This window comes from Myotis nattereri (assembly GCF_964212035.1).
Source record: "Myotis nattereri genome assembly, chromosome: 7".
NCBI lineage: Eukaryota > Metazoa > Chordata > Mammalia > Chiroptera > Vespertilionidae > Myotis > Myotis nattereri.
In genome coordinates this window covers 85454605-85476230 of record NC_138082.1, presented here as the reverse complement: position 1 = coordinate 85476230, position 21626 = coordinate 85454605, and the positions used below count along the sequence as shown (strand labels likewise).

Below are 21626 nucleotides of genomic sequence, written 5' to 3'. Positions count from 1 at the left end.
CTGCTAAAACCATTTGAGTATTTTTGGTAGATGTGCATCAGGTCACCACAACAAGATTCTGATATATTATAAAAACCACTCCAGAAAAGCTTAATCTTTCAGAGTTAGCAGTACTATTAACACTTTGTCCCAGGTGATGACCTATTACTTCAAAGAGGACTCATACAATTCTGGAATGACAAAAGAAATAGGACGGCTATTTGGGGTTTATGGTATTGGAATTTTAGCTATACTATTCACTGAATGATGTATATCTGATTTATAAAATCACCTATTAAACAATTTCACATTTTAATAATGCATATACAAAATGAAGAACTAAGACTCAGGTGTAACTGCATATTTCTAGAAATCTGATATGATCAAAATATTAAAACACTAGAGGCCCGGTGCACAAAAATTTGTGCACTGGCGGGGGGGGGGGGGAGGGTGTCCCTCAGCCCCACTTGTGCCCTCTCATAGTCTGGGACCCCCTCGGGAGATAACGACCTGCTGGCTTTGGCCTGCTCCCGGGTGGCAGAGGGCAGGCCCAATCCCTAGGTGCAGCCCCTGGTCAGGCTCAGAGCAGGGCCGATTGGGGAGTTGGGGCATCGCGCCCTGTCATGCACAAAGCAGGGTGGATCGGGAGATTGTGATGCCACCCCCAGTCACAGTCAGGGTAGGGCCAATTGGGGTGTTGGGGCGCCGCCCCCTGTAACACTCAAGGCAGGGTCGATGGGGAGGTTGGGGCGCCACCCCATCATGCACAGAGCAGGGCTGATGAGAGAGTTGGGGCTCCATACCCTGTCACCCACAGAGCAGGGCCGATCAGGGGGTTGGGGCACTCCCCCATCACACTCAGGGCAGGGCCGATGGGGAGGTTGCGGCTCCACCCGTCACATGGGTGGAGGGCTCCATCCCGTCACAGAGCAGGGCCCATGGGGGTGTTGGGGCGCTGCACCCTGTAACACACAGAGCAGGGCCGATCAGGGGGTTGGGGCGCCTTCCCGTCACGAACAGAGCAGGGCGGATAGGGAAGTTGTGGCCCCGCCCCGTCACAAACAGAGCCACAGGGTGACCAGGGGCTTGGGCGCTACGCCTGTCACGCTGCTCCAGGGGCCAGGAGGCCTCGCGTCTCCGCTTGACACCGGGGCAGTGAGGCCTCGCTGCTCCGCTGATCCCGGTGCTGGGAGGCCTCGCAGCTCCGCATGACACGGGCAGTGAGGCCTCGCTGCTCTGCTGATCCCGGTGCTGGGAGGCCTCGCAGCTCCGCATGACACGGGCAGTGAGGCCTCGCTGCTCCGCTGATCCCGGTGCTGGGAGGCCTCGCAGCTCCGCATGACACGGGCAGTGAGGCCTCGCTGCTCTGCTGATCCTTGTGCCAGGAGGCCTCGGAGTTCCGCTGATCCCGGTGCCAGGAGGCCTCAAGGCTCCGCTGATCCCGGGTTCAGGAGGCCTCACGGCTTCCCTGATCCCGGTGCTGAGAGGCATATTAACCTTTTACTATATAGGATAGAGGCCTCCTGTACGGGTGGGAGCCGGCTGGTTTGCCCTGAAGGGTGTCCTGGATCAGGGTGGGGGTCCCGCTTGGGTGCCTGGACAGCCTGGATGAGGGGATGATGGCTGTTTGCAGCTGGTCACACCCCCTTCAGGGTGGGGGTCCCCACTGGGGTGCCTGGCCAGTCTGGGTAGGGGCTAAGGGCCGTTTTCAGGCTGGCGGGTGACTGAAGTTCCCAACTTCTTTTTTTTTGTTTTTTTATTCTGGGATTTATTTACCTTCTAAGACTGTCCCTGGAACTGAGAGCCGGCTTTAGCTCGGAGGCCTCGGCTGCTGAAAGCAGGTATCTGGTTTGTTTGGGTTCTATAATTGAAACACTGTTGCAACACCAGCTCAGCCCGGCTGGCGAAAGCATGGGAATTGTTTAGTTGCTATAATTGCAACATTGTTTCTTAGAGTGCAAGCTCAGAGCCCAGCAGCGGCAGGTGGGGAACCTTGGATTCCTCCATCACTGGAGCAAGCAAGCCTCCTGTTCGCTTCAGCTGCCTGGCTGCCGGCCGCCATCTTGGTTGAGTTAATTTGCATATCGCCCTGATTAGCCAATGGGAAGCGTGTCGGAGGTACGGTTAATTACCATGTTCGTCTATTATTAGATAGGACTAATAGCCCAAGTGCACAAAATTCGTGCACTGGGGAGGGTCGGGGGGGGGGTAAGGGCCCCTCATTCTGGCCTTCACCCTCTCCAATCTGAGACCCCTCAGGGAATGTCCAACTACCTGTTTGTGCCCACACTTCTAACAGATAACAGCTCCATTGTTGTTTCTTTCTTATGCTTAAAACCATTGGAATTAGTAGGTATTCAAAGTGTGTATACATTTTGGGGGAACACCCTGTGTATCTCTAGTCAGCGGTGAAAGAAACCAACAGCAGATCTGGAACCCCCAGACAGGGAACCTCGCTCACTCCCCACATGTCTCCCCACTTCACTTTCCACCTTCATGGGCAGCAGGAGAATCAACATTTTCTCTCATTAATTTGGAAAAGCACGTCCTGTCACCTGCTGCCTGGCAGGAGTGCGCTAGGCCCCAAGCAAGCGAGGCTCAGTCAGGGCAGCCTTTGCTCATGGGTGCTGGCACCCAAAGTGCACATTCCTCCTCTACAGTTGCCCCGACTATCCCACTGTTTCACTGAGAGGATGGAATTCCCCTCTGCCTCTGGGTTCTTGATCTTGAATGCTGACCGAAGGCACCTCAGCAAGGGCCGCCCGCGCCCACCAGGTGTGTCTGGCTGCACCTGCTCCTGCCTCAGCACCTGCATTAACCCCCTAGAGGTGATCTTGTAGCTGCACTGGCCTCCGTGGGAACAGGGTATCACCATTCCACCCTCTCACTGTCATCTCACAGGCACCCACCCTCAGCACCCAGAACACCCAGACACTCTCCAAAGGACGTGAGCGCATCAGAGGGGATGTGTGCACATCCTGTGGGGGTGTTAGGCATGCTGGGTTGATGGAACTGCGGTGGAGAGGCGGGGGGAACTTGTGCACGCCTTGGTTTGCAACTGTTGCAGGCGCGGGAGGGTGGCAGTGTGCTGCGGGATGTTCGCACACCAGGGGGGGGATGTGCACACGGAAGGCCTCTGGCTTTGCAGATCCGCAAACCCCCGTGGTGTGGCCAGGAGGACATCAGTCTGGCCCGCCACGGTGGCCGTCCCTGCGATCCTGCACCTTCTGGGCCAGGAGGCGGATCTTGCGCAGCCACTCCTGGGCACTGATGGCCTGCAGGCGCTACTTCAGCTCAGCCTGCAGTCTCCCCTTGGCGCGCTCACAGCTGTCACCACCGCCATGTGTGGAGTACAGGCTGCCCTCCGCCGGCCTGCCTCCCCTGTCCAGAGGCTCTCTGTGCTGCTCACCTGCCCTGAGTGACTGGGGCTGGGTGGAAGCCAGGCGTCCTGCCCTGCCCAACCCCGGCTGATCCGCCCCTGTGCGAGCTGCCTCCCCACTGGGAAGGGTCACGGATCCGTGTCTTGGTCCTGTGGACAGCCTCAAGTGCTGCCCCTGCCCGCCAGGTCATGGATCCGGGTCCCAGACCTCGGACAGCCTCAAGCGCTGCACCGCCCCCTCCCCCCCCCCCCCCCCCCCGGCCCGGCAGGTCACAGATCCGGGTCCCAGACCAAGTCCCGGACTGCCGCCCGCCTTCAGTATGCAAATTAGCCGCCATATTGTTGCTTCAGGGTGAGGCGTCCCCACTGGGGTGCCTGGCCAGTCTGGGTGAGAGGCTGAGGGCCGTTTTCAGGCTGGCGGGCGACTGAAGCTCCCAACTTCCCCTTTTTTTCTTTAATCTGGGATTTATTTACCTTCTATGGCTGTCACTGGAGCTGAGAGCTGCCTTTAGCTCTGAGGCCTGGCTGCAGCTCTGAGACCTCAGCTGCTGAAAGCAGGGATCTGGGTTTGTTTGGATTCAATAATTGAAACACTGTTGCGATCCTGCTGGCTGAAGCCCGGCTGGCCTAAAGCAGGTTTCTGGGTTTTGTTTAACTTCTATAATTGCAACACTGTTTCTTATAGAGTGCAAGGTCAGAGGCCGGCAGCGGCAGGCGGGGAACCATGGCTTCCTCCATCACTGGAGCAAGCAAGCCTCCTGTTCGCTTCAGCTGCCTGGCTGCCGGCCGCCATCTTGGTTGGCAGTTAAGTTGCATATTGCCCTGATTTGCCAATGGGAAGCGTGTCGGAACTACGGTTAATTACCATGTTTGTCTATTATTAGATAGTATTAATACTTATAAGAAAGTGATTTGCATGTGATATTAACATCCTATCTAATAAAAGAGTAACATGCAAACTGACCATACCCCCGAACGCTTCCCATTGGCGAATCAGGGCGATATGCAAATTAACTGCCAACCAAGATGGCGGCCAGCAGCCAGGCAGCTGAAGCGAACAGGAGGCTTGCTTGCTCCAGTGATGGAGGAAGCCAAGGTTCCCCGCCTGCCGCTGCTGGCCTCTGAGCTGCAGTCTAAGCAACTATGTTACAATTATAGAAGCTAAACAAGCTCCAGATAGCTGCTTTCAGCCAGCTGGCCTTGGAGCTTAGAGCGGCAGTGATGGCAACAGTGTTTCAATTATAGAAGCTAAACAAACCTAGAAACCTGCTTTCAGCAGCCGAGGCCTCAAGCTGGAGCCGGCCTCAGAGCTAAAGCCGGCTCTCAGTTCCAGTGACAGCCATAGAAAGGAAATAAATCCCAGAAAAAAAAAAAAGATAAAAAGGAGATGCTGGGAGCTTCAGTCACCCGCTAGCCTGAAAACGGCCCTCAGCCCCTCACCCAGACTAGACAGGCACCATAATGGGACCCCCACCCTGAAGGGGGTGTGACCAGCTGCAAACAGCCATCATTTCCTCATCCAGGCTGGCCAGGCACCCCAGTTGGGACCCCCACCCTGATCCGGGACACTCTTCAGGGCAAACCAGCCGGCCCCCACCTGTTCATCAGGCCTCTATCCTATATAGTAAAAGGGTAATATGCAAACTGACCCTAACAGCAGAAGGACTGGGAATGACTGGTCACTATGACACACACTGACCACCAGGGTGTAGACGCTCAATGCAGGAGCTGCCCTCTGGTGGTCAGGGCGCTCTCACATGGGAGGAGCTCTGCTCAGCCACAAGCCAGGCTGATGGCTGCCAGTACAGCAGTGGTGGTGGGAGCCGCTCCTGCTTCCTCAGCAGTGCTACGGATGTCCAACTACAGTTTAGGCCTGCTCCCTGCTGGCAAGTGGACATCCCCTGAGGACTGCCGGGCTGCCAGAGGGATGTCTGATTGCCATCTTAGGCCCAATCCCCGGGGAGTGGGCCTAAGCCAGCAGGTGGTCATCCCCTGAGGGTTCCCAGACTGCGAGAGGGCACAGGCCAGGCTGAGGGACCACCCCCCCGCCCCCCAAGTGCACAAATTTTTGTGCACCGGGCCTCTAGTTAATATATAAATACAGCTATGATTTGGTACTCATATTAGGACATCACACTACAGTAGAACTAGTTATGAAATCATGTTCAACATTTTTATAAATATCAAGTGAATAAAGTTTAAGTTTCTGGTTAGAAACAGAAGAAAAAAATGTTATTTTGTTATGATGCAGTTTTAACAGAAAATAATCAGAAAAGCATTTACTTTGATTTTAATGTTTCAAAGGAGTGTTGCAAATAAGTTAAGAGCTAGGACAAATACATTTTTAATTAAAACAACCAAGTTGATAGGATGTAGACTCTTTCTCAAGAGCAATTTCAAGGAAACCAATTTCAAATTAACATTTTACTGTGCAGGTCCTTAGTAATGTCTAACTGGAAACAGGGTACCTAGGACTGTAAAAGGGAGGATTCTGAATAATTTCAGTAGCTACGTCCACTAAGGTAGGCATCTCTGAGTTCTCATGGTATTTTTTTCTCCTTTCCTAAATGACCAAACCACTAATATAACATCAATATTTATATTTAATAGAGAAACAGTATTTTCCTCAAAAATCTAAAAGAAAGAAATAATAAATCAACTTCAAAACTTGTTTGAACAAATGCTGAATTACATCATTCAAATTGAAGAGTGAACTTATCACAGCAAAATGGTATAGCCCTAACTAGCTAAATCCTTCCTATATCAAGGCATTTTCATTGATGGCATTCCTTCTGGGTGGATTATTAATTATTAACAGACCAATTAGGATAGGATGAGGGTAAGCCAGGAAGGAAGAAAAACAAGTGCAGTAAATTTTATTGCTCAAACACATATAATGATATATTTTTTTTGTTTCGTATATTCTTACTTCAAGGAACTTATACTATTATTTTAAATTTCTTTTTATAAGCATTCAGGGCATAGTAATGGCAAAGCCTCAGATAGCCTAAGCAATGACTTGGACTCTGGAGGCATGGAAGTCCCAGGGAAAAGGGAAGAATCCTAAAGTTATATCTACAGTTTAGGATAAAAGGGTTTAACTATTTAACAATTTACTGACATTATAAATGACTGTAGATTTTTCAACATTAAAAAAATGCCCAAGGATTAAAAATGGCAGCAGAGTAAGTAGATGCTGCACGGACATGCTCCAAGAAACAAACTGGTATTACAACTAAAATACAGAAAAACTTTTTGAATAATCAACAGAAAACTCGCTGGAGAGAACCCTGACACTTAAGGACCGAAAGTGGAGACTGCATGGAGACCAGCAGGAGGGGTGGAGGCAAAAGGACTGGCTGGGTGCCCACAGACAGCAACTGAAGGCCTGGAGAGATATCTCAGATGTGGGGGGTTGCCACTGAGAACTCTGGGATCTAATCCTGAAGCTGGGCAGCCAAACATAGAGCACCAAAACTGAGGAGGGTTCCCACAAACATCAGGCTGTGATAAGCAGCAGGGTGCTGTCTGCCAGAGTAACAGCTGAAAACATGGATCATTCACAAACATAAACCACATGTTAGGACACAAAACAAGTCTCTACAAGTCCAAGAAGATCAAAATCATATCAAGCATCTTCTCAGTTCACAGTGAAATGAAATTAGAAATCAACTACAGGAAAACACACAAAACATTCAAACACATGAAGGCTAAATAGCATGTTATTAAACAATGAATGGGTTACCAAGGAGATCAAGAAAGAAATAAAAAACTTCCTAGAAACCAATGAAAATGAACACACAACCCCAAATCTCTGGGACACAGCAAAAGCAGTCCTGAGAGGGAAGTTCATATATAGCACGACAGGTATACCTCAAAAAAAAAAAAAATCAACAATAAACTATTTAAACCTACAACTTAAAGAAATAGAAAGAAAACAACAAGAAAAGTTCAGACCAAGTAGAAGGAAGGAAATAATAAAGATTAGAGCAGGAATAAATAACACAGAGACTAAAAAAACTATACAAAAAAATCAACGAAAGCAAGAGTTGGTGCTTTGAAAGGATAAACAAAATTGATAAACTGTTAGCCAGACTCATCAAGAAACAAAGAGAGAGGACCTAAATAAATAAGATCAGAAACGAAAGTGGAGGAGTAACCACTAACACCACAGAAATACAAAGGATTGTAAGACAATATTATGAACAACTATATGCCAACAAGCTGGACAATGTGGATGAAACAGACAAATTCCTAGAAAAATACAATCTCCAAAAATGAATCAGGAAGAATAAAAAACCCTGAATAGACCAATAACAACTGATGAAATATAAGCAGTAATCAAAAAACTTCTACCAAACAAAAGCCCAGGTCCAGACGGTTTTACAGGGGAGTTTTACCAAACATTCAAAGAAGAACTAACATCTATACTTCTCAAACTATTTCAATAAATCTAAGAGAAAGTAATACTTCCAAACTCTTTTTATGAGGCCAGCATTATCCTAATTCCAAAACCTGATAAAGACAGTACAAGGAAAGAGAATTACAGGCCAATGTCCCTGATGAACATAGATGCTAAAATCCTCAACAAAATATTAGCAAATCACATCCAACAATATATTAAAAAGATCATACACCAGATCAAGTGGGATTTATTCCAGGGATGCAAAACTGGTACAAAATTTGCAAGTCAATAAACGTGATATATCACATAAGCAAATTGAAAGACAAAAGTCACATGATCATATCATACATGCAAAAAAAAAAAATTCAACAAAATGCAACACCCATTCTCTTTTTTTTTTTTTTAAATATATTTTATTGATTTTTTACAGAGAGGAAGGGAGAGAGATAGAGAGTTAGGAACATCGATGAGAGAGGAACATCAATCAGCCGCCTCCTGCACATCTCCCATGGGAGATGTGCCCGCAACCCAGGCACATGCCCTCGACCGGAATCGAACCCGGGACCCTTCAGTCCGCAAGCCGACGCTCTATCCACCGAGCTAAACTGGTTTTGGCACCCATTCTCTTTTTTAAAAAATATATTTTATTAATTTTTTACAGAGAGTAAGGGAGAGGGATAGAGAGTTGAAAACATCGATGAGAGAGAAACAATGGATCAGCTGCCTTGTGCACACCCCCTACTGGGGATGTGCCCGCAACCAAGGTACATGCCCTTGACCAGAATCAAACCTGGGACACTTCAGTTCGCAGGCCGACGCTCTATCCACTGAGCCAAACCAGTCAGGGCAGCAACACCCATTCTTGATAAAAACACTCAGCAAAGTGGTAATAGAGGGAGCATATCTCAACATGATAAAAGCCATATATGACATATACCCATTATCATACTCAGTGGGAAAAAACGAAAACCATTTTTCCTAAGAACAGGAACAAGACAGGGATGCCCACTCTCACCACTCCTGTTAGACATAGTACTGGAAGTGCTAGCCATAGCGATCAGCCAAGAAGCAGAAATAAAAGGCATCCAAATTGGAAAAGAAGAAATAAAACTGTCATTATTTGCAGATGACATGATATTGTACACAGAAAACCTCAAAAACTCCATAAAAAACTACTAGACTTAATAAATGAATTTGGCATTGTAGCAGGATACAAAATCAACACCCAGAAATCTATGGCTTTTTTATACACCAATAATGAATTCACAGAAAGAGAAACTAAAAAAACAACCCAATTTACCATTGCAACAAAAAATATTAAGATACCTAGGAATAAACTTAAGTAAAAGACCTTTACCCAGAAAACTACAGGATGTTGAAAACAAAAGAGAGAGGAAGACAAACAAATGGAAGAATATACCATGTTCATGAATTGGTAGAATCAACATCATTAAAATGTCTATACTACCCAAAGCAATCTATAAATTCAATGCAATCCCCATTAAAATGCCAACGGCATACTTCAAAGACATAGAATGAACTCTCCAAAAATTCATCTGGAATAAAAAAAGACCCCAAAAAGCTGCAGCAATTTTGAGAAAAAAGAACAATGTTGGAGGGATCATAATACCAGATATCAAACTATACTACAAAGCCACTGTTCTCAAAACTGCCTGGTATTGGCACAAGAAAAGACCTATAAACCAGTGGAAAAGAACAGATAACCCAGAAATCAACCCAAGCCATTATGCTCCAATGAATATTTGACAAAGGATGGAATGTTCTAAAGATGTCATAAAGTCCATCTGTTCTAGTGAGTAGCTTAGGATTACTGTTTCTTTCCTAATTTTTTGTCCAGAGGACTTATCCAGTGATGTTAATGGGGTATTAAAGTTTCCTACTATGACAGTATTGTTGTCAATCTCTCCCCTGATACCTTCCAGAAGTTTTTCTTATGTATTTGGGTGCTCCAGCATTGGGAGCATATATGTTTACCAGAGTTATATTCTCTTGTTGTATTGATCCCTTTAAAATTATGAAGTGGCCTTCCGTGTCTCTTGTTATGGTCTCCACTTTGAGGTCTATTTTGTCAGATATAAGTATTGCTACCCCAGCTTTTTTTTTCATTTCCATTTGCCTGATGAATATTTTTCCATCCTTTCACTTTCAGTCTGTGTGAGTCCCTTGTTCTGAGGTGGGTCTTCTGTAGACAGCATATATATGGGTCATGTTTTCTTATCCATCAGTCCGTCGATGTCTTTAGATTGGAGCATTTAGTCTATTTATGTTTAATGTTATTATTGACAGGTACTAGCTTGTAGCCATTTCTGTACTTTATGCCTGTGTTCCTCCTCCATTTCTATTTCTTCTTTTTACAGCATTCCTTTTAGCATTTCTTGCATTGCTGGCTTGGTAGTGATAAACTCTGTTAGCATTTTTTTTGTCTGAGAAGCTCCTGATTTCCCCTTCAATTTTGATTGATAGTCTTGCTGGATAGAGTATTCTTGGATTCAGTCATTTGCTTTGCATCACTTTGTATACTTCATTCTTTTTCCCTTCTAGCTTGGTGTGTTTCTGTTGAGAAATCATTAGATAATCTGATGGGGGATCCTTTGTAGGTAACTCTCCATCTCTCTCTTGCAGCCTTTAAGATTCTTTGTCGTGAACATTTGCCATTGTAATTATGATGTTTCTTGGTGTGGGTCTTTTGGGATTCATCTTGCTTCGGACTCTGTACTTGAGTGACTTTTTCCTTTCCCATATCAGGGAAGTTTTCTGTCATTATTTCTTCAAATAGATTCTCTAATCCAGTGGTTCTCAACCTTCCTAATGCCGTGGCCCTTTAATACAGTTCCTCATGTTGTGGTGACCCCCAACCATAAAATTATTTTTGTTGCTACTTCATAACTGTAATTTTGCTACTGTTATGAATCGTAATGTAAATATCTGATATACAGGATGTATTTAGGCGACCCCTGTGAAAAGGTCGTTCGACCCCCAAAGGGGTCGAGACCCCCAGGTTGAGAACCGCTGATCTAATCTGGAACCCCTATTATGCATACTAGTATGTTACCTTGTTTTGTGTTGTCCCAAAGCTCCCTTAGGCTCTCCTCCTGCTTTTTAAATTTTTTTTTCTCTAGTTGCTATTCAGATTGGGCTTGTTTCTATATCTTATCTTCTAACTCAGTAATTCGGTCCTTTGCTTCTCCTAGTCTACTGTTGAAACCTTCCATAGCGTTTTTGATTGTAGCTATACCATTTTTGATTTCTTCCTGAATTTTTGCACAGGTTGTTGATTTTCTCATCCATATGGTTTATGAACTAACTGTATGACCATTATTCTGAATTCTTTCTGTCATACTGCATGCCGCTGTTTCACTTATTTCCTTTCTTGGTGATTCCTTCTTTTCTTTCCTCTGGGGATTGTTTTGTTGTCTCCCCATTCTAACTATCACTAGAAAGTCCAAAAGGCAAGTTGCGGGGGCCTGAACCGTGTGCACTGGGAGCATCGCACCACCTGAGTGTCACTGGAGAGCTCTGACACCAAGGCGTGTGGCTGCCGTGGGTCGGTGGGAGCCATGCACGCTGAGAATCAGTCATCAGTGCTCAGTGCTGCCTCTCGTGTGGAGAATCAGGGTGCCCGGTCTACTTGGAGAGCCGGGTTGCACAGCCACTCTGTGTCAGGGGGAGGCCCACTCCTGCGCCGTGGGAACCAGACTCCTGTATGAGGGCCCAGAGTTGAAATCAGGTAGCAGAGCGCCCTGTTTTGGAGGGAGGCCCACTCCTGCACCATGGGAAACAGAATCCTGTGTGTGTACAAGTCCAGAGTCAAAGTTAATTTGCACAGTCGCCCTGTGTTGGCAGAAGGACTGCTCGCACAGAGTGGGTCTGGCAGGTCCTATGCCACCGCAGCGGGCTGTCGGGGAGGGAGATGGGCTCTGTGACTCACAGAAATCTGCAGCTGGGATGTCTGGACTCTTGGTGTCCATGGGTCTGCATTTGTGGTGGCAGGTCTTTGTCCCGAGTGGTTGTAAGATCCTGGATTGCGTCTGAGACCAGATTGGGAAGTGGTGAGGCTGGAATCCAAGTCACAAGTAGTCCTGTTCTTCAAGATGGCATGCTCTCTGTGCCCGCCCCAGAGTATGGGGCAGTGGGGTTATGCAACCCAAGACAGACCAGTCTGGCAGCCCCCTGGAAGACCCGCAGTATCTAACTATCCCTAGCTCTGTCTCTGTCTCTGTCTGTCTGTCTCTCTGTCTCTCTGTCTCTCTCTCTCTCACACACACACACACACACACACACACACACACCACACACTCCTCTATTGCTCCCTCACTCTCTCACACATTCTCTCTCCCTGCCTTCTTGCCGGTCGCTATCTTTTTTCCAGTGCCAGTGAATATTTAATTATTTATTGGATGATCCTGTTAAAAGCATTGCTCAGAAGAAAAAAAAAGAAAAAGAGCGTTGCTCAGGCATATCAAACTAGACCCGTGCCAATTTAACATCTTTTTCCATTACAAATTTGTTCTCCTTTCTATATCTCATCTGTTGTATATCATTTAAATCTGACTTTCTTTCCAGATATGCCTGTAGCTAAAACATCTCTATCCAATTGGTCATTTATTTCTACTATTTCTACTTATAAGATGTGCCCCAAATTTGATCCTCCACTCACTGCCAATATTTTAGTTCAGGACTTCATTATTTTCACTTGGATTACTGCAATAACCTGGGAAACAGACTCCCGTGTGTGTGCAAGTCCAGAGTCAAAGTTAACTGCATGCCTCTGTTTCACTTATTTCCTTTCTTGGTGATTGCTCTTTTTCTTTCCTCTGGGGATTGTTTTATTGTCTCCCCATTCTAACTATCACTAGAATGTCCCAACGCCAAGTTGCGGGGGTGGGAGAGAGACCTGGTCTCTGGGTACTCAGTCTCTATTTCTCATCTGTTCTCTATCCTTGCTCATAAAAACATTTTCTAAAACATAAATTTAATCACCTCACTTCACTTGTTACAAGTAAATTGGCTATAGCAGATCTTAAAAAAGTGAAGACAATTAAATGCCATCCAAATAAAAAGCAACTTATTTCTTAACATGATTAAAAAATATATGGAAATGACTGGATAATACATGGCATGTTGTTTCTCAAAACTTTTTTTTAAATGTAAACCATTTAATTCTAAATCAAATCACTTTCCCAACAGTGAAAATTAGCAACTGTTCAAGGTATGCCACTGTACATGGTGACCTTTTCTGTCTGTGGCTGGGACCTGATCCTGACCCACAAAGGCAGCAGGAGTAGGAGTAGTAACTAAGAACATAGAAAACACACACAAATGAAAGGAAAACTGCCCTGGCAGGGGGCAAGGTGGTGAGCCTGCAGAGGGGTGGCGAGAAGGGGGCTCTATTTCAGGTTGGGCCAGCAGTGCCAAATCGGCTTTCCTGCCCCAGCTCCTGGCAGAGGATGAGTGGGGACCTAGAAGATTAAAATCAAAGGGCAGGTAGCCAACCTGGCTTTGCTACTTGGTTCCTAGGATACCACTGTTGGTAGAGCTCATCTGGGCTCACTTCCTTTGATTCCAAGTGATTTATACCTTTTTATTTTATTTATTTATTTATTTTATTTTATTTTTTTTAATATATTTTTTTATTGATTTTTTACAGAGAGGAAAGGAGAGAGATAGAGAGCCAGAAACATCGATGAGAGAGAAACATCGATCAGCTGCCTCCTGCACATCTCCCACTGGGGATGTGCCCGCAACCCAGGTACATGCCCTTGACCGGAATCGAACCTGGGACCTTTCAGTCCGCAGGCCGACGCTCTATCCACTGAGCCAAACCGGTTTTGGCGATTATACCTTTTTAAATCCACACCTGAGGATATATTTTTATTGACTTTAGAGAGAAATGGAGAGAGAGAGAGAGAGAGAGAGAGAGAGAGAGAGAGAGAGAGGGAAACATCGATTGGTTGCCTCTCTTATGCATCCTGATCAGGGATCGAACTTGCAACCTGGGTATATGCTCTGACTGGGAAGCAAACCTAAAACTTTTGGAGCTACGGGATGATGCTCCAACCGAGCCACCCAGCCAGGGCTCTAAAATGTTTTAAAAATGGGTATTGAACCATGCAAAACAATGTTATATTAATAATATAATACTTGATTCAGCATAGTCAGAGCTATAATGCTTGGCACGGGGTTAATTTAGCTCATGCAATAAATATGAATGAATAAACTGGACAAACTATTTCACTATTTCAACATAATTTGTTGTTTAATTAAAGGAAGGGTCAGGTGATAATTCTGTAATTATATTTGAAAAAAGAGTTTTTAGTAATTTTAATATATACACATATATATATATATATATATATATATATATATATATATATATATTTTAAAAGAAGATACTGAAACAGGAGGCTTACCTTGCAAATACCCTGTCCTTATTTGCTTTTTCTTTGCCATACTGAACTGACTGGACTTCAGTTCTCCCACTGAAATACATAAATATGCACAATAAAATACTGAAGAGAATTATAAAATAACACACCACATGATTACATTACAATCTCTTAAGAGATAAGATATTTCTAGCAGGGAAAAGAAAGCAGAGGATAAGGAAAGACTGGAATACATTCCAGTTCTACCTGAATGGATGAAAATTAAGTTCTCTCATTAATCAATAGAGATGTGTTCCATAGACACTTCCTTATTTGGGAGTAAATGTGAGAGAAATATTTTGTATGAGAGGAATTCCTTCTCTGCTATGCCCTATAAAAGCACTCCCTCTAGACCAGTGGTTCTCAACCTGTGGGTCGCGGCCCCTTTGGTGGTCGAACGACCCTTTCACAGGGGTTGCCTAAGACCATCCAGCATATCAGATACTTACATTACGATTCATAACAGTAGCAACATTAGTTATAAAGTAGCAATGAAAATAATTTTATGGTTGGGCATAACATGAAGAACTGTATTTAAAGGGCCAGAAGGTTGAGAACCACTGCTCTAGACTGAGATAGGCTGTTGTGTCTCAGTTCATCTAAGCCCTGCCCTTACCCTAGAGCAGTGATGGGGAACCTATGACACGCGTGTCAGAGGTGACATGTGAACTCATTTTTTGGGTTGATTTTTCTTTGTTAAATGGCATTTAAATATATAAAATAAATGTCAAAAATATAAGTCTTTGTTTTACTATGGTTGCAAATATCAAAAAATTTCTATATGTGACACGGCACCAGAGTTAAGTTAGGGTTTTTCAAATGCTGACACGCCGAGCTCAAAAGGTTCGCTATCACTGCCCTAGAGTGCTATGGTTTAGCTGGTGTCTCTACTACCACTTAATGAAGGGCCTGAAACATGGACATCTTGAAGAATAGCTCTTTCCTTAGACAAGCTTTTACTCCTTATCTACTGATAATGGTTACAGATACAAAGACTGGTTACATTGTGGTCAACCAAAGAACTTGTATGCATATATGCATAACCCATGGACACAGACAATAGGGTGGTGAAGGCCTGGGGCAGGGGCAGGCTAAAACTGGGGAGGGGGGGGACATATGTAATACATTCAACAATAAAGATTAAAAAAAAAAAAAAGACTGGTTATATCCCCATATTCTTTCATGTCCAGACACAAAAAAATTCCAGATTTTTGTATATAGAAAGGAACTAAGAACAGAAATATGATTTGGAGTTGAGCACTATAGAGGGTTTGTCTTGAAGCTGAATTGTCTAGCAAACACACTATTTATGCACGGAAACTGACCCTCCATTGCGGTACTCCAATGATTCCAGACCAAATCATATATAATAAAAGCCTAATATGCTAAGTGTCCGGTCATCCACTTGGGACATTAAACAATCAAAGCATAATATACTAATGATATGCAAGACCAGTCAATTGCTCGCTATGATGTACACTGACCACCAGGGGGCAGACACTCCAACCAGTAGGTTAGTTTGCTGCTGGGATTTGGCTGATCAGGGCTAAGTAAAATGGGCCAGACATGCCCTGGAGCCCTCCCATGTCCCTCCCTGGTCCCAATCGTGCACCGGTGGGGCCCCTTGGCCTGGCCTGCACTCTCTCACAATCTGGGACCCCTTGGGGAGATGTCGCAGAGCCAGTTTTGGCCTGACAGCAGAATGACTGGTCACTATGACATGCACCGATCACCAAGGGGCAGATGCTCAATGCAGGAGCTGCCCCCTGGTGGTCAGTGCACTCCCACAGCGGGAGCGCTGCTCAGCCAGAAGCTGAGCTCACGGTTGGCGAGCACAGCGGCGGTGGTGGGAGCATCTCCCACCTCCACAGCAGTGCTAAGGATGTCCAATTGCTGGCTTACGCCCGCTCCCTATGGGGAGCGGGCCTAAGTTGTCAGTTGGACATCCCCCTAGGGCTCCCAGACTACAAGAGGGCACAGGCAGGGCTGAGGGACCCTCACTGAGTACACGAATTTTGTGCACTGGGCCTCTAGTTTGTTAATAAAAACTTTGTTCTCAGAGAATTTGCTACTTGACATATCACATTTACCTGCGACTGTACATAAATGTCTAATATATCAAATATAAACATTTACATATGCAGATATCTAATACATATAAAAGCAGCCACATGGGTTTCCAAAGCTAAGCAACAATTGTAAGATCATCTTTCATGGATAAGTATAGCTATATGTAAATAGAATGGCATGTCTGTTGAATCTTTAATGGAAACGTTAGAAATGTTACTATGATTTTTAAAGTTAGATAAGTTGAAGTTTAAGAAATTATATTTCCTTTAAGAAGGATAAATTAAACTTGCAACTGCAAATAAGGTATCAAATTAATATTCACTATTTTGTGTGTCCACATTAGTACAATGATTTTAATCCCCTGGATATCTTGAAACAGAGATAATAAGGGTGTATGTATGAGGAGGTTGGTGGAAGAACAAATCGTGTGATATTCCAACTTCCATCTCTCAATTGAAATAACATTTCAATGTTTTAAGTATTGCGTTAATTCTAATATTCCCAACTACTGCTTAGTATGAGGGGAAAAAATGTTTTACTTAATGCATACTCTCTGCAATATGACTGTCCAGGTAAACTTGGTCATGCTCCCATTGCTACCTCATTTACCAAATTATTTAATCACTAGAGGCCCAGTGCACGAAATTTGTGTGGGGGAGAGGGGGAGAGGAAGGCCCCTCAGCCTGGCCTGCACCCTCTCCAAAACGGGACCCCTCAGGGGATGTCCAACTGCCTCTCACAATCTGGGACTGCTGGCTCATAACCACTTGCCTGCTCGCCCCTAACCCCATCTGCCTGCTTGACTGCCTCTAACTGCTCCCCTATCGGCCTGATCACCCCTAACTGCTACCCTTCTGGCCTGATCGCCCCTAATCACCTCTGCCTCACCCCACACCTGGGACCCAGGATTCCCTCCTCTGGCCATTCACAGGCACCAGGACCTGGGTTGGCTTCAGCCACAGGGGACTGTGGGCGGGCGGCTTTCCCTGGGCCGCAGCCGCAGGTGCCTGGGACTGTGGGGTGGGCGGATTGTCCCTCTCCCAGGCCACAATCCCAGCCGCTAGCGCTAGGGACTGCAGGATGTGTGGCTTGTCCCTCTCCTGAGCCAAAACCTGGCTGGTTCCCATTCCTCTTTCGTGAGCTCATTTGTGCCTGGCTGGTCACCATTCCTCTCTCCCCAGTGTTGAGTGTGTGAGTTGTTACCACGTGATGACCATTTGCATATTAGCTCTTTATTATATAGGATTCTGATTATTAAAAAGTGCTTTCATAATGTTTCCAAAGTTCTTTAAACTACAAATATAAAACAATTTTACAACTATAGAATACTGTATATGGCTTATACATAAATTTAACTTAATATTAACTGAGCTGTCAGAGGCCTCAATCCTGTCCTGTGGTCTGCTAAGTTTTGTAGGAGACTAGAGGCAACAAACTCTTATTTTCTACTTTCTTTTGCAAGTTGGCTTTCAGGTAGGTTCTGCTTTTATTCTGGTGGGAGATTAGAAAGCAGACCAAGTCAACGCAGAACACTGGCTGACCGCAGTAGCTGCCGAAACAATATGGGGATAGGACACAAGGATAAACAACATGTTGTCCATGGTACCATCCTGATCAAAGCAGGACCTCTCTGGCAGGTCCAGAATTGACCAAGATATTGTCTCTAACAGTGTAGGAGCTGATGCAGCTTGTGGACTCTGGCACAGAGGTAACACAAGCTTCTGATCCTAAGGCATTACCCATTCTTCCTATTTGCTTCTCCAAACCCATCCTTCTTTCTGCTTTTCCAGCCTAACAGCCATGTAATCAATTCCCTCAATTAAATTGCTTTGATTTAAAAAAATCAAAAGAACTTTCTGTATACTTGACTCATAAATTAATTCTCCAGTGAAGTGGATCCAAATGGGACACTATTACTCAAAAGGCTAGATATTAACAAGTTGAATTTCATAAAAATAAAATTAAAATATGAGGGAACAATTACAGGTTTAGAATTGATATTATCCATAATATTCTCTAGGGGTTCAAGATTATTACTACTTATTTTTCTTTTCTTTTCTTTTTTTTTTGTTCACAAATGTTCACAGCAGCTTTATTCATGATAGCCAGACTGGAAACAACCAGAAAGGCCAAAAGTGACTAGATAATTAAATCATAACATATCCAGATACTTATTTTTCAATTACAGTTTACATTCAATATTAATTTCAGGTGTACACCATAGTAGTTAGACAATCATATACTTTACAAAGTGGTCCCACCTCCCTGAAATTTCAAATACCCACCTGGCACTGGGTATAGTTATTACATTATTTACTATATTCCCTATAGTGTACATTACATCCCCATGACTATTTTGTGACTAACAATTTGTACTTAATTCGTTCACCTTTTTCACCCAGCCCTACAACCTTTTTCCCATTGGCAATCAGTTCTCTGTATCTATGAATCTGTTCCTATTTTGCGTGTTCGTTTATTTTACTCTTTAGATTCCATATATAAATGAAATCATATGGCATTTATCTTTCTCTGCCTGAATTATTTCACTTAGCGTAATACTCTCTAGGTGCATCCATGTTGACACAAAAAGATTTCATTCTTTCCTTAAGGCCAAGTAATATTGCATTGTATATATGTACCCCCATTCTTTAATCCACTCGTCTACTGATGGGCACTTGAGTTGCTTCCATAGCTTATGTATTGCAAATAACACTGCAATGAATATAGGGATGCATATATTCTTTCGAATAAGTGCTTTAGGCTTCTTCAGATATATATCCAGAAGTAAAATTGCTGGCTCATAAGGCAGTTACATTTTTAATTTTTTTATGAACCTCCATATTATTTTTCACAGTGGCTGCACCAATCTGCATTCCCACCAATAGTGCATGAGGGTCCCCCTTTTCTCCACATCCTCGCTAACACTTGTTGTTGATGATAGACATTCTTTTATATATATATATATATTTTATTGATTTTTTTACAGAGAGGAAGGGAGAGAGATAGAGAGTTAGAAACATCGATCAGCTGCCTCCTGCACACCCCCACTAGGGATGTGCCCGCAACCAAGGTACATGTCCTTGACCAGAATCGAACCTGGAATCTTTCAGTCCGCAGGCCGACACTCTATCCACTGAGCCAAACAGGTTAGGGCGATGATAGACATTCTGATAGATGTGAGGTGATATCTCATTGTGGTTTTAATTTACATTTCTCTGATGATTAGCGATGTTAAGCATCTTTTCATATGACTACTGGCCATCTTTGTTTTTTTGTTTTTTTAAAAAATATATTCTATTGATTTTTTACAGAGAGGAAGGGAGAGAGATAGAGAGTTAGAAACATCGATGAGAGAGAAACATCGATCAGCTGCCTCCTGCACATCTCCTACTGGGGATATGCCCGCAACCCAGGTACATGCCCTTGACCGGAATCGAACCTGGGACCCTTCAGTCCGCAGGCCGACGCTCTATCCACTGAGCCAAACCAGTGTCGGCCCATCTTTGGATAAGTGGCTATTCAGGTCTGCTGCTCATTTTTTAATTGGATTGGTCTTTTTGGCATTGAGTTGTATGAGTTCTTTAAAAATTTAGGATATGAACCTTTAGGAATTCAGGATTATTGAATAAAATGCAAAACGTTACCATAATGTAAGAGCACTAAATTCTGGCAGTAAAATATTTATCTTTAGAACAATAAAAAATAACAATTGGTAAAAGAATAAAGGTTATAAGTAATTCAAACAATACAGAAAAGCATAACAAAAATAATTTTTAAAAAATCCAACAAGAGCCAGAGTCCTACCCCTAAAAAAATAATCTCCATTGCAACCAGTTAAAATTTTTTCTTAAACTCTATATATACATGTAAATGGCTACAAATATGGACATAATTCTATTACAGTGTGATTATGCTATAAGTGCCACTTTTAATGAAAACAATATCAAAGTAAGTTCCCTTTCAATAAAAGACTGACATTCATTAAAAAAAGGTTAGGAAAACCTTACGGAGTTGGTGTATTAATGTTTGATTTTTGTTAATATGGATTCTCATACTTCCATTAATCCCTTGCTTCCTCTTATTTTCTTAAGTTATACCACTACTTTTACTTTTTAAATTTATATAATATTTAAATTCTATTAAATAGTCATAATTAGAGGCCCAGTGCATGAAATTCATGCACTCAGGGGGGGTGTCCCCCAGTCCGGCCTGCACCCTCTCACAATCTGGGAGCCCTTGGGGAATGTCCGACAGACAGCTTAGGCCCGCTCCTCGCTGGAAGCGGGCCTAAGCTGTCAGTTGGACATCTTTAGTGCTGCCGTGGAGGCGGGATAGGCTCCCTCCACCCCGCAGCACTCTCCAGCCATGAGCCTGGCTTCTGGCTGAGTGGTGTTCACCCTGTGGGAGCGCACTGACCACCAGGGGACAGCTCCTGCATTGAGCATCTGCCCCCTGGTGGTCAGTGCACGTCATAGCAACCGGTTGTTCTGTTTTTCGGTCATTTGCACATTAGCCTTTTATTATATAGGCTACTGTTCAAGAATCAGTTCTATATTGAAAGGGCTTAATCTTCATTCTTTGTTCTTTTTGCCAGATTTTCCTTGATCTATTTAATTAATTTATTTATTTACATTTATTGATTTTTAGAGAGAGAGGAAAGTAAAGAGGGAGGGAGGGAGGGAGGGAGGGACGGAAGCAGAGAAGATGGGAGGAAGAGAGGGAAGGAGAGAGAAAAACATCAATTTATTGTTCCATTTATTTACGCATTCATTGGTTGATTTTGGTATATACCCTGACCGGGGATTGAACCCACAACAGTGGAATATTGGGACAACAGTCTAACCTACTGAGCTACCCAGCCAGGGCCAGTTCATGAGCTATTTTTTGTTTGTTTGTTAATCCTCACCCGAGGATATATTTTTCCATTGATTTTTTTAGAGAGACTAGAAGGGAGGGAGGAGACAGAGAGAGAAACATCAATGTGAGAAAGACACATTGAATGGTTGCCTCCTGCATGTGCCACTATCAGGGACTGGATGGAGCCTACAATTGAGGTAAGTGCCCTTCACTGGAAAGTGAACCTGGGAACCTTAAGTCCGAGGACTGACACTCTATCCCAGCTGTTCTCAACCTGTGGGTCGCAAACCCTTTGGGGGTTGAAGGACCCTTTCACAGGGGTCGTCTAAATACATCCTGCATATCAGATATTCACATTACGATTCTTCCAGTTCACAGGCTGATGCTCTATCTACTGAGCCAAACCAGTTAGGGCACGATTCTTAACAGTAGCAAAATTACAGTTATGAAGTAGCAACAAAAATTTTATGGTTGGGGGTCACCAGAACAT

The 21626-nt window shown here is 44.2% G+C and overlaps 1 protein-coding gene across 1 annotated transcript in view; it reads right to left on the bottom strand.

The window, feature by feature from the left end:
• The window catches only part of PTPN4 (protein tyrosine phosphatase non-receptor type 4), a 215620-nt gene that overhangs the window by 75145 nt on the left and 118849 nt on the right, over window positions 1-21626 (bottom strand). The window contains exon 14 of the mRNA XM_081095457.1: window positions 14195-14263. Coding sequence (XP_080951583.1) covers window positions 14195-14263 — 69 coding nt within the window. The remainder of the gene's footprint in view (window positions 1-14194; window positions 14264-21626) is intronic.